This window comes from Sapajus apella, unplaced genomic scaffold, assembly GCF_009761245.1.
Source record: "Sapajus apella isolate SASKATOON/1434 unplaced genomic scaffold, GSC_monkey_1.0 scaffold4, whole genome shotgun sequence".
In the NCBI taxonomy this organism is placed as follows: Eukaryota; Metazoa; Chordata; class Mammalia; order Primates; family Cebidae; genus Sapajus; species Sapajus apella.
This window is the reverse complement of record NW_022436944.1, coordinates 18838257-18851701: the sequence shown is the minus strand read 5'-3', so window position 1 is coordinate 18851701 and position 13445 is coordinate 18838257. Positions and strand designations below refer to the sequence as shown.

The window sequence follows — 13445 nt, the reverse complement described above, 5'->3', positions numbered from 1 at the left end:
CTGGACTGGGTGAATCTTATCTGCATTTAGCAATCACGATTCTGGGACTGAGGATGGCTAACATCAAGGAAGTAGCCTCCTTTACAGAATATCCCTTCTGTTTATTTCTGTATAGCAAGATGCAATCTCTCTTTACTGAAACTATTCCTGTATGTATCTTCTAGTCTCATTTTTTGTTGACCCATGAGAACTGGCTCCTAATCTCTACTCCATGCCAACGGAATTATCAGGAAACCATCAAGATCTGTCCTTCAGTTTGTGACAGCAGGAGACTCTAAGTATAAAATAGCAGGTCATTCTGACTATGACCAATTGGACGGACAACCATGCTGCTTTCTTTTTCACAGGAAATTGTGTAACTCTGGAATTTTAGAGGTGAGTGAGGTCATGTACAGACTTTGCTAATGAGTACACTGACTTGCCCTAACACAGTGTGAGCAGTGCTGATCCTATTCTCCCTATGAGTCAGGTCATGACTGTTTGGGAAATGATCTCTCAGATAGGTCTTCAGTCATGCCTTCATCCCCATTGGGCTGCCCATTAATGGGTCATGGCCCTACTCATCAGCTCCTGGGATGTAAAGTGGTTCCAGCCAAGAGAACAGAGAAAGCCCAGACTCTAACATACCAAAAGCCTTAACATACAATCGTACTATGGGAAAGAGGCTTTAAAAAAATGGCATAAGAATTTTGATTAATCATTCATTCTTATTCTCTCATTACCTTGACTGTTACAGAAATCAAAGCATGTGATTTATCAAAAATGAAATAGAACTACAATAATATAATTACATATTTTTAAAAAGATTAAAGGTCATCTCTTTTTAAAGGAATAACTTAATTGACTACTTTGACTACATAGAACTTTAATGCATGACTTTTTGAAACGTTCTCCTCTGATAACACCCCTGGCCCATTTTCTCTTGCTTTGACACCAGGTGAGGGTTATACACATTGCATAGCTCTTAACACTCTGATTTGTGTCTGGGTCTTAATTTACAAAAGATGACTGAGTGACAACTGTGAGAGGCCAATGTCATTGAGTGAACAGCTTACTGCTTGCTACTACTGATGGCCCCCAGAAGCAGGAGACAAATCATCCCATAGAAGGCCATGTGGGAAAGCACTGAAGTAGCTCCAGGCGGGGCTTCTCTCTGCACTCTGGAAGGCGTTTGACTGGGTTCTGGTTGTCACTTGGTAGATTCCAAATATTCATTTTGTCAGTTTACTTACAGGTGACTGGGTTTAAAGGGGCTGATTGTAAATAACTTGGAGAATAAATCAATATTCATTCATAAAGTTAAATAATTCAAGTAAAATTAAAGGGTAATGGGCATAATTTATATTATTGGTCTTTTTTCAATTTAGGGGCATTTCCTCTTTGTTTATAGATCTACTCAGAAAACGTATTATGGAACATAGTTTTCTTTGTAAGTATAGAATTTGAGCAGAAGGGTAGATATTCTTTTTTTACAATTAATTTTTATTTTTATTTTAAGTTCCAGGTCCATGTGCAGGATGTGCAGGTTTGTTACATAGATAAACATGTACCGTGGTGGTTTGCTGTACCTATCAACCCATCATCTAGGTATTAAGCCCAGCGTGCATTAGCTGTTTTTCCCAATGCTCTTCCTTCTCCCTACCCCAACCCTGCCCCAGCCCCAGTGTGTGTCGTTCTCCTCCCTGTGCCCATATATTCTCATTGTGCAGCTCCCACTCATAAGTGAGAACATGCAGTGTTTGGTTTTCTGTTCTTGCATTAGTTTGCTGAGGATAATGGCTTCCAGCTCCATCCATGTCCCTGCAAAGGACATGATCTCGTTTGCAAAAGGGTAGATACTCTTAAAGCGTATTTCTTTTCTTTTTTCTTTGGCATTTCAAAACATTAACATAATTTCTGTCTAACTACTGGGTACTCATTATTAGAATAAGTGCACCTTCCAACAGCTGTGCAGGTGACACATTCCAGGGACATGTTCTTAGTCTTTGACTCTCTCCTGTTAAGAATTCATACAGATTACTATTCTTCCATTCAACTCTATTTACTAAATCATACTTCACCCAACTGTTAAGTCAAAGTTTGGGACTGTGTTCCTAAATGAATAAATGATTAGTTAATTAAGCATTATTCTTGGTGAAATTTGGGCAATATCTTTTGCAATTTCTTAAAGAATGTTATAGTTTTATCAGGACCTTTAAAAGTCTCAAACTTGGATATTTCTATGGGGGGAGCTAGTTGCACAGATATTTTATAAGTTCTTAATAGTTTTAATATCAAATAATGAGGTATTATTGCTAATTTTGTCTGATGTTATAACAGCATTATTACTATACTACTTTTATTTATTTATTTATTTTTGAGATGGAGTCTTGCTCTATCACCAGGCTAGAGTGCAGTGGTGCGATCTCAGCTTACTGCAACCTCTGCCTCCGGGGTTCAAGTGATTCCCCTGACTCAGCCTCCTGAGTAGCTGGGACTACAGGTGTGTGCCACCACGCCCAGCTAATTTTTGTATTTTTAGTCGAGACAGGGTTTCACAATGTTGGCCAGGCTGGCCTCCATTCTTGACCTTGTGATCTGCCTGCCTCAGCCTCCCAAAGTGTTGGGGTTACAGGCGTGAGCCACTGCACCCAGCCACTATATTACCTTTTTAAGCTCTTTTATGCTGGAGATACATATTGGAATATTTTGGAGTGAAATGATATAATGTCAGGAATTTGCTTAATGACACTCCAAGTTTTTATGTACCACCTACACAGCTAAGAAGTTAGAAAGTAAAAAGTTGAGCCCTTTTGTATAACCAATCTCTGATTTCAAATATTCTTACTTATTGTCTAAAGCAAAGGCTGTTAGCCAACCCACAAGACATTTTTAACCCAGTCTCCCTTGTTCCTTTCATGATAGAAGCTACAAAAGTTCTTTTTCAGTCTCCCTTGCAGTTAGGAGTAGCTAGATAATAGTGCTTTTGACCAATAATACAAATGCAGAAATTGGCTGGTGTCTCCTTAGATGTGATTGATGCTCTCCCTTTTTCCATCTTCTCTGCCTTCAATGTGAATGTAATATGTGGAGCTGCAGCAACCATTTTGCAACCATGAGGCAATAATCATGAGAGAAAGGCCAAGGAAATTAAAGACACTGGCCCTCATATCATCACATTGCTAAACCAGCTGGGTGTGGTGGCTCATGCCTGTAACCTCAGCACTTTGGGAGGCTGAGGCAGGTGGATCACTTGAAACCAGTAGTTTGAGACGAGCCTGGCCAACATGGTGAAACCCTGTCTCTACTAAAAATACAAAAATTAGCCAGGTGTGGTGGTGCATGCCTGTAGTTCCAGCTACTGGGGAGGCTTAGGCAGGAGAACTGCTTGAACCTGGGAGGTGGAGATTATAGTGAGGCAAGCTTGTGCCAGTGCACTCCAGCCTGGGCAACAGAGTGAGACTCTCTCTTAAAAAATATATAGCTAAACCAATCTTAGCAGCCACCTATCTCCAAAGTTTTTCGTTATATAGGACAAATAGCACTGATAATTCTCTCTTAGCTAGGTTTTCTGTTGCTTATAGAACAACACATCCTAACTTGTTAGTATTGCCAGGTACCAGCTCAGAGATGAGTCCCCCCCCTACTTTTTTTTTTTTGGTTCTGGAAAACTGAAAATTATGTATTCTGTAATTTTTCATTTTCCAATCCCAAGGCACAATATAATATATAGACTTACATTTTAAGATTGATTTAAATGCTTATCCATGCTATGAGAATTTCATTTTTTGGAGGTTTACAAATATTGCAGTCTAGGGTAATGCGTACATTACCCTAGGGGTAATGTATGGGATTGCAATGTAAGGACTGCATACATTTGGTGCTTTTTATAACTGAGAAAGACTTTGCTCTTGCTCTCTGTGTCTCTCCTACCTACCCCCATTGCATTTGTTAAAAGCTTTATTACATTACTTACAGGCACAGTACAGACACCACTTCAGGGTCAATTTACGAAAATAAGAAGCAGCTCTCACACAAAACTTACTAAAAAAACTTTAATTTCAAACTAGTTTTCCCTAGCACATTGTCATGAAAGTCTTTAGCTGGTTCCTCCCAGACTCCTTGGTCCTCGGAGTTTTCCTTTTTTGGCAGCTTTACCTTGGCTTGTAAGCTTGTCAATATTCATATTATATCGAATATTTATGCTGTAGAAAAGAAAGTTTCAAAGGTTGATAATATTGTACAATAGCATGAAGTTCTAAGTTAGAATATTAAACTAAAATGATTACATACATTTAAGGAATAAATACAACATTTATATTAGTCTTTGAAACATCCTTAAAATGATTACCATCATTTTTGCCACAAAAAGTTTACTTATTAAGTTAATAGCAATGTCGATGTCACCCTTCTGTGGGAACAGATGACCTGTAGACCCAATCAAGTTTGACTTTATTTTCTTTGAAAAGCAAAATCTAGTTTCCCAAAAAATGAATGTTAGCAATGGGAAATTTATTTCATGGACAGCACACCAAAGTCTCTTTTACTAAGAATGTATGTGAACACTGATAAGAATAGGAGTAATGATTATTAGAATTGTATCAATAATGATATTATTGATATTAATAGGATGCTATAGGTGAAAATAATATTGGTGGCTAATCAGTTTTTGGTTTTGTCGACAGATGTAGTACTGATATTGAGAGGAGATTCTGAGAAACTGTTCATGCAGACTCTCCTTTCTCTGCTTCGGAGGCTCTGTTCCATCAGCCCTGCAGGAGCCCCACAGAGAAAATATTCACATAACTCAAGAGCTGCATACTATATTTTAAATAGTGTATGATATATATGTTTAATAGTTTTCCTAATTTTGAAAGTAATTTAAACTTTACAAAAACCTTGGAAGAAACAGGTTATTAGTGAGGTGTATTATTTTCTTAATAAATATTTTCTTTTTTTAAAATTTATTTTATTGCATTTTAGGTTTTGGGGTACATGTGAAGAACATGCAAAATAGTTGCATAGGTACACACGTGGCAGTGTGATTTGCTGCCTTCCTCCCCATCACCTATATCTGGCATTTCTCCCCATGCTATCTCTCCCCAACTCCCCACCCCCCACTGACCCTCCCCTATTTCCCCCCAACAGACCCAAGTGTGTAGTGTTCCCCTCCCTGTGTCCATGTGTTCTCATTGTTCAAAACCTGCCTATGAGTGAGAACATGAGGTGTTTGATCTTCTGCTCTTGTGTCAGTTTGCTGAGAATGATGCTTTCCAGGTTCATCCATGTTCCTACAAAGGACACAAACTCATTGTTTTTGATGGCTGCATAATATTCCATGGTGTATATGTGCCACATTTTCCCTGTCTAGTCTATCTTAATAAACCTCACTAATAATTTCACTGCCTAGAGAGAACCATCAATTACATTTCAGTAAATTTCTATTCAGTCTTCATACATATTTCAGATACTATTTTGTAGACTGCTTTTTTTGCCACTCAATATAGTATTATAAGCATTTATTCATTAAAAATTTTAAGACATGATTTTTTAAAGTTGGATATTTTAGATGACAAATTGCAGTTTTTACACACATTTACAGTACATCATTTGTTTGTTTTCAGTTTTCCATTGGCATAAAATAATGTGGTGATACATATTTTTCTGCATTGTTGATAATTTTCTGAGATTAAATGCCAGGTGGAAATACTGAGTCAAACTGTCAGGATCATAATTTAGATTCCTGCAAGATCTGCAGAACCAATTTACACATCCACCAAAGTATATGCAATGCACACTATCTCACCACACTGTTGTTGATACTATCATTAAAAAGAGATAAATATTTGCCAAAATATACTCAAAAAGGTATCTTGTTGCTTAAATGTTATTTTGAAGTGATTTGGTTATTGGCAAGTTTGGATATTTTTATTTGTTTTTGATCTATGAATTGTCTGTTTACACCTTATATGTATGTCTTATGTGAATCTGGAAATTACATTTAACTCTAGAGTATCTTTTATCAGATTATGAAAAGTTACCTAAGTTTTGCAAAGAAAATAAAACTAGAGTATCTTGGTCATCTCAAAATGGTAATCTTTGAATGAATGAACGAATGGCATATCACATTATGTAATGTATAATGCATTAAATATCCTTATATAAATACTGCATTTGTTTAAATATCACTAATTAATTTGGCCAATGGATCTTACCTTTTCTTTCAAGTACAGTGTAAGTGCTTTCCATTCCAGCACTAATGTGCTCACTAACATGGCAATGAAATAACCAGGTTCCAACATCTCTTGGATACATTTTTACAGTTCCATAGACCCCAGGAGGAAGGTCGTTAACATCAGATCTATACACTCCCCAATCCTTAACAAAGAGATAAAACACCATTACATGGCTTATAAAAGGTATCAGTCATTTACACATCTTACCACTTGCTATAATTCCCAAATTCTAATATACCTAATTAGGTGGCAATTAGAAAGCATTAGGTTCTGGACTGGGCATGATGGCTTGTGCCTGTGATCCCAGTTACTTGGGAGGCTGAGGAAGGAGGATGACTTGAGCTCAAGAGTTCAAGACTAGCCTGAGCAACATAGGAAGCTCCTCATCTCTAAAAAAATTTATTTAAAAAATTCGCCAGATGATGGTGTGTGCCGGTAGTCCCAGCTACTGGGAGGCTGAGGTGAAAGGATCGCTTGAGCCCAGTTCAAGGCTGCAGTGAACTCTGATCATGCCACTGTACTACAGTATTCCAGCCTGGGAGACAGAGCAAGATCACATCTGAAAAAGGAAGGGGAGGGAAAGGGAAGGGGAAAGGAAGGGAAGGGGAGGAGGAAAGGAAGGGAAGGGAAGAGGAAAAGGAAAAGAAAGGGAAGGGGAAAAGGAGAGGAAAGGAAAGGAAAGGAAAGGAAAGGAAAGGAAAGGAAAGAATTAGGCCATTAAAGCTATTTTGTTCTCTTCTCTGAGTACAGTTTAGGGTTTGGAGGAGAAGTAAGCCCCAGAACATTCCGGTGTTAGATAGAATGCAAAGAAAAGATTTCACTCTACGGTACCTGTAGTTAATATTGGCGTTAGAAACTTGCCAGTGCCTCACACCACTGAGCGCTCTAGATTTCAGAGAACATCTAGTCTCAAATCCCAAAGGTTCTAGTTGACATATTTTTTAACTCGGGATGTTGTTGATGTGAAGGATTGTCATTTCTTGAGATGCAGCTAATCAGGAAAACTCAATTGTTATCAGAAAGAGAAGGGGAGAGGAAGGAGAAGGGAGGGGGAGCTCCCTTCCCATCTGCAACCAAGTCTGCCTTCTGGAGATTGGGGCTGAGGGCTGAAGGTACCTTTTAGCTAATTTCTCTCCTAAGCAGATAACCCAATATTTAGGAAACTACCTCTGTAGGCTGCTTAGAGTTTTAGAGATGAAGTCCTAAGGGCTGGTCTAGGTGGATTGGAAGAGACTAAGAGGAAGGTGAATTGCTCTACAAAATAAAATGAGAGGTATTTGGAGGATGGTGGTGGTGGGGGCGGGCAGGGGGGTGGTTTGGGAAACTGCAGCTCAAGAGTTCTGAATAATTTGTGGAGAAATGAGATGTCAGAGAGTCTAGAGAGGAAAAATGTGGAGAAACAGGTCCTGTGGGTGAGAGTAAAAGGCAGACGCTAGAAAGCTAGAGGCTTTCAGTGATGCATGGTAAAGTGTAATTGGGGGTGGGGCATCTAATGTCAAATGGTAAGTGCTTTCATTATGTAGTACTGAAAAAAGAAGCATAGAGCCAAAGGAACTCCCAACCCCAGCTAAAGAAAGTGGTGAGTGATTATGTGACCCCACCCAGGAAACCATACTTCTCCCATGAATCTTTGCAACCTGAGGATTAGGAGATCCCCTCATGAGCCCATGCCACCAGGGCCTTGGGTCCCATACATAGAGGTGTGTGGACTCTCAGCGGAGCAGCTATTGAGTCACACACAGAGACCCAGGAGTTTCACATACTGCAGCCCCAGGAATCCTGGCAGGTCAGGAGATCCATCCATATTTTCCCCAAGAAAGGGGACTGAATCCAGGGAGCCAAGCAACATTATTCTGCAAGCCCCACTTTCATGGCACCACACAAGTTAAGACCCACTGGCTTGGAATTCCAAGCCAATGGCAAGAGGCTGGAAACTGCCTGGGACAGGACCAAATTCCTGGGGGGAGGGATAGCCACCATTTCTGTGATGCAGTCAACTCAGCTGTTTCAGGCTACCAGCTTTGGAAAGCCCAGGCAGTCTGGATGAGGAGGGGTCCCCTATGACACAACACAGTTGCTGTGCCAGATCATGCATGGCCAGACTGCTTCTTTAAGTGGAACCCTGATCCATTCCTCCTCACTGGGCAGAGCCTCTTTGCAGGCTTTCAGCAACTGTAGCCAGGATTATGCAGACAAAACTGATCTCTCCCAGAAACAGAGCTCCCAGGGAAAGGGAGGCTACCATCTCTGCAGTTCAGTTGACTCTGCCATTCCACCTTGCTGGCTCTGAAGAGTTCAGGTCGTCCGGACAAGGAAGGGTCCCCTCCAATGCAGCACTGTCCTACCAAAAAGCAGCCAGATTGCTGCTTTAAGCAGGTCCCCATCCTGTTCCTTCTGGCTGGGCAATACCTCCTAACAGTGGTCTCCAGACACCTCCTACAGGAAAATTCAGGCCAGCAACAGATTAGTACCCCTCTGGGATGGAGCTTCCAGAGGAAGTACCAGGCTGTCATCTTTGCTGTTTTGCAGCCTTCACTGTTGATACCTTCAGGTACAGGAAAAACCAAGGCAACTAGGGTCTGAAGCAGACCCCCAGCAAACCACAGCAGCCCTATGGAAAAGAGGCTTGACTGTTAAAAATAAACAGAAAACAACAGCATGAGACCCCATAAAAACCCCATTCAAAGGTCAGCAACCTCAAAGATCAAAGGTAAACCAGCCCACAAAGATGAGGAAAAAAATCGATGTGAAAATGCTGAACACTCCAAAAGCCAGAATAACGGTTCTCCTCCAATTGAGCACAATACCTCTCCAGAAAGGGCACAGAACTGGGCTGAGGCTGAGATGGCTGAATTGACAGAAGTAGGCTTCAGAAGGTGGATAATAACAAACTTCACTGAGCTTAAGGAGCATGTTGTAACCCAATGCAAAGAAGCTAAGAATCATGATTAAAAGAATACAGGAGCTGAGAATCAGAATAGCCAGTTTAGAGAGGAACATAACTGATTTGAAGGAGCTGAAAAACAACATGAGAACTTCACAATGCAACCTCAAGTATCAATAGTGAATAGACCAAGTGGAGGAAAGAATCTCAGATCTTGAAGACTATCTTTCTGAAATAAGACAGGCAGACAAGAAGAGGGACTAAAGAATAAAATGGAATGAACAAAACCTTTGAGAAACATGAGATTATGTAAAAAGACTGAACCTGTGACTGATTGGGGTACCTGAAAAAGATGGGAAGAATGGAAGCAAGTCGGAAAACATACTTCAGGATATCATCCAGAAGAACTTCCCTAATCTAGAAAGACAGGCCAACATTCAAATTCTGGAAATGCAGAGAACCCCAGTAAGATACTCCATGAGAAGATCAACCCCAAGACACATAATCATCAGATATTCTAATATTGAAATGGAAAGAAAAAATGTTAAGGGCAGCTAGAGAGAAAGGCCAGATTACCTACAAAGGGAAACCCATCAGACTAACAGTGGACTTCTCAGTGGAAACCCTACAAGCCAGAAGAGATTGGGGACCAATATTCAACATTTAAAGAAAAAAATTTCCAACCCAGAATTTCGTATCTGGCCAAACTAAACTTCTTCATAAGTGAAGGAAAAATAAGATTCTTTTCAGACAAGCAAGTGCAGAAGGAATTTGTCACCACCACCCTACCTTGCAAGAGCTCCTGAAGGAAGCACTAAATATGGAAAGACAAAAACATTACCAGCCACTACAAAAGCACAGTGAAGTACAGAGACCAGTGACACTATGAAGCAACCACATAAAAAAGTCTGCAAAATAACCAGCTAGCATCATGATGACAGTATCAGATTCACACATAATAATACTGACCTTAAATGTAAATGAGCTAAATGCCCCAATTAAAAGACACAGAATAGCATACTGTCTTCAAGAGACCCATCTCACATGCAGTGACACCCATAGGCTAGAGATAGCGATGGAGGAAAATTTACCACGCAAATGGAAAACAGAAAAAAGCAATTCCTAGTTTCTAACAAAACAGACTTTAAACCAACAAAGATCAAAAAAGGCAAAGAAGGGCATTATATAATGCTAAACGGTTCAATTCAACAAGAAGCACTAGCTATCCTAAATATAGATGAACCCAATACAGAGCAGCCAGATTCATCCTGCAAGTTCTTGGAGACCTACAAAGAGACTTAGACTTCCACACAACAATAGTGGGAGACTTTAACATCCCCTGACAATATTAGACCATCAAGACAGAAACTTAACAAAGATATTCAGGACCTAAACTCAGCTCTGGATCAAGCAGTCCTGCTAGATATCTACAGAACTCTCCACCCAAAAACAAAAGAATATAAGTTCTTCTCATCACCACATGGTACTTACTCTAAAATTGATCACATAATTGGAAGTAAAACACTCCTAAGCAAATGCAAAATAATTAAAACCACAACAGTCTCTCAGATCACAGCATAATCAAGTTGGAAATCAATTTTAAGAAATTTACTCAAAATCATACAACTACATGGAAATGGTTCAATTTCCATGAACAATTTGAACAGCCCTGAATGACTCCTAGGTAAATAGTGAAATCAAGGCAGAAATCAAGAAATTATTTGAAACTAATGAGAACAGACAATGTACCAGAATATCTGGGATACAGAGACAGGTCTCAGTCAATTTAGAAGTTTATTTTTCCAAGTTTAAGGACATGCGCATGACACAGCCTCAAGAAGTCCTGAAAACTTGTTCCTAAGGTGGTTGGGCTACAGCTTGGTTTTATATGTTTTAGGGAGAAATAGGACATCAATCAGTATATGTAACATGTACATTGGTTTGGTCTGGAAAGGTGGGACAACTGGAGGAGGTGAGGCTTCCAGGTCATAGGTAGATTCAAAGATTTCCGGATTGGCAGTTGATTGAAAGAGTTTATCTAAAGACCTAGAATCAATAGAAGGGAATATCTGAGTTAAGCGTTTGTGGAGACCAAGATTTGTATAATGCAGATGAAGCCTCCAGGTAGCAGGCTTCAGAGAGAATAGATTATAAATGTTTCTTATCAGATTTTAAAAGTGCCAGACCCTTAGTTCATTCTCTCCTGGATCAGGAAAAAGACCTGGAAAGGGAAGAGGATTCTCTACAGAATGTAGATTTTCCCCAGAAGAGATAGTTTTGCAGGGCCATTTCAAAAAATGTCAAAGAAATATATTTTGGGGTAAAATACACTATCTGTCATGTTGGTATCTTATTACTAGAAAGAGTCTGTTCTATCAGCCTTAAGGTCTCCATTTTAATGTTAATGCTGGTCAGCTGTGCCTGTATTCCAAAGGGAGGAGAGTATAATGAGGCATATCCAACCGTCGCTTCCCATCATGGCCTCAATTAGTTTTTCAGGTTAGCTTAGGAATGTGCTTGGTCTATAGGGGGCTTAGAATTTTATTCAATTTTTCAAGTGTTTGTAGAGGCACTTAGAATTTTACTTTTGGTTTATGATGAGGATTGATCACTAGAAAGACCAAGGCAGGATTACAGGATTGGGAATGTCAGTCCCACCCCTTAGCCTCTGGGGAGGGAAGAGAGGTCAAAGGTTCATGCCTATGTAATGAAGCCTCCATAAAAATCCAAAAGGACAGGATTCAGAGAGGCTCCAGATAGCCAAACACACGGTTCCTGGAGGGTAGCTCACTTGAAGGAAGCATGTAAGGTCCATGTGCTCCTTCTCCCATACCTTACTCTAGCATCTCTTCATCTGATATTCATTAATACAATTTATAATATATTTTTTGATAAACCAGTAAATGTAAGCAAGTGTTTCTCTTAATTCTGTAAGTCACTCTAGGGAATTAATTGAATTTGAGGAGGGGGTCATAGGAATCCCAATGTATAGCCTGCTGCTCAGAAGCATATGAAAACAATCTGGAGTTTGTGATTGGCATTGGAAGTCGGGGGCAGCCTTGTAGAACTGAGCTCTCAACCTGTGGGATCTGGTATGTATCCAGGTAGATAGTATCAACATTGAATTGGAGGACATCTAGCTGGTGTCCAATGCAGAACTGATTGGTTGCTGGTGGAGGAAAATCTCCACACACTCATTTGTGACCACAGGTCAAAAAGTCTTCTGTGTAACTGGTTGTGAGTGAGAATCACTTTGATATGGTTTTTATTCCTATATTCTCAGAATCACCTTAATCAAGTTATCAAACATAGCCTCAGCAATATGAGGACCTATAGCCATCATGTACCGCTTGATGTGATGTGTGGGGAGCATACAAAATCACCCATGTCGTGTTCTTGCTAAATTTGTTAAACATGTATACAATCATGAGGAAACTGTCACACCAATGCAGAATATGGAACATTCTACAAAACAACTGGCCTGGACCCTTCAAAAATGAAATGTTACGAAATTGGGGGTGTGATAATTTTATTGTGGTTGGGGTGAAGACTGTCCTAATTCTTAGGGATGATTCAGTATTTAGGGGTAAAGAGTCATAAGGCTTAAAATTTACTTTGAATTGAGTTCAGAAAAAAACAGAAGAGAAAGCTAATGTGACAAAATGCATATGAGCATTCAGAGTGTTTTTCTTTATGTTACTGAGGGCATGAAAAAGAATTTTTTTAAGTTGGGATAGAAAGTGCAAAACTAGAAATGACTATAAAAGTCTTATTTACCTATTAACTAACGATAGATCAGAGTGAGAAATCCACTTCATTCTTTGGTTTATTATAATTATTTGCATGCACCTGATATATTATAAATGATGTAGGTTAAATTTCTGACTTAGTCATTTTCTTTCTAGCCCTGTTATCTTGCCATGCTACCCCATAACTGGTTTACAAGCTATCACAGAAATTAGATGGACCCATCGAAGGCTCTTACCTTGTATTCATAGCTGTGTCCATGAAAGTGAATTGTGTGCAGGTCAACGTCATCCCCCATGCCAATCAGATACCAATTCACTACATCCCCAACATGAAACGTCAGACCTTGGTTATTTCCAAATAGTCTTCCGTTAATTGCTGCAGGGGGCCGGGAAAGGCACAGTTTATTATATTCAACAAAGATTTAAAATAATGTAGGCTTTTAAAAAATAACCACTTTAAAAAAGTATAATCTTCCTTATAGAAAATAGCCTGGGTGTTTCCAGAAGCAGTGGGGATATTATTTTATTTTATTTTAGTTTTTAGAGACGGGGTGAAACCCCGTCTCTAAAAACTAAACTAAACTAAACTAAACTAAA

The 13445-nt window shown here is 39.5% G+C and overlaps 1 protein-coding gene across 1 annotated transcript in view; it reads right to left on the bottom strand.

Annotated features, from left to right (window-relative positions):
- Nucleotides 1–4059: 4059 nt before the first annotated feature.
- Nucleotides 4060–13445, bottom strand: part of LOC116540207 (ceruloplasmin-like) — a 39879-nt gene continuing 30493 nt past the window's right edge. Inside the window, exons 18-20 of the mRNA XM_032263596.1 lie at nucleotides 13085–13224; nucleotides 6195–6357; nucleotides 4060–4184 (exon numbers count right to left, since the gene is read on the bottom strand). Coding sequence (XP_032119487.1) covers nucleotides 4180–4184; nucleotides 6195–6357; nucleotides 13085–13224 — 308 coding nt within the window. The 3' untranslated portion in view covers nucleotides 4060–4179. The remainder of the gene's footprint in view (nucleotides 4185–6194; nucleotides 6358–13084; nucleotides 13225–13445) is intronic.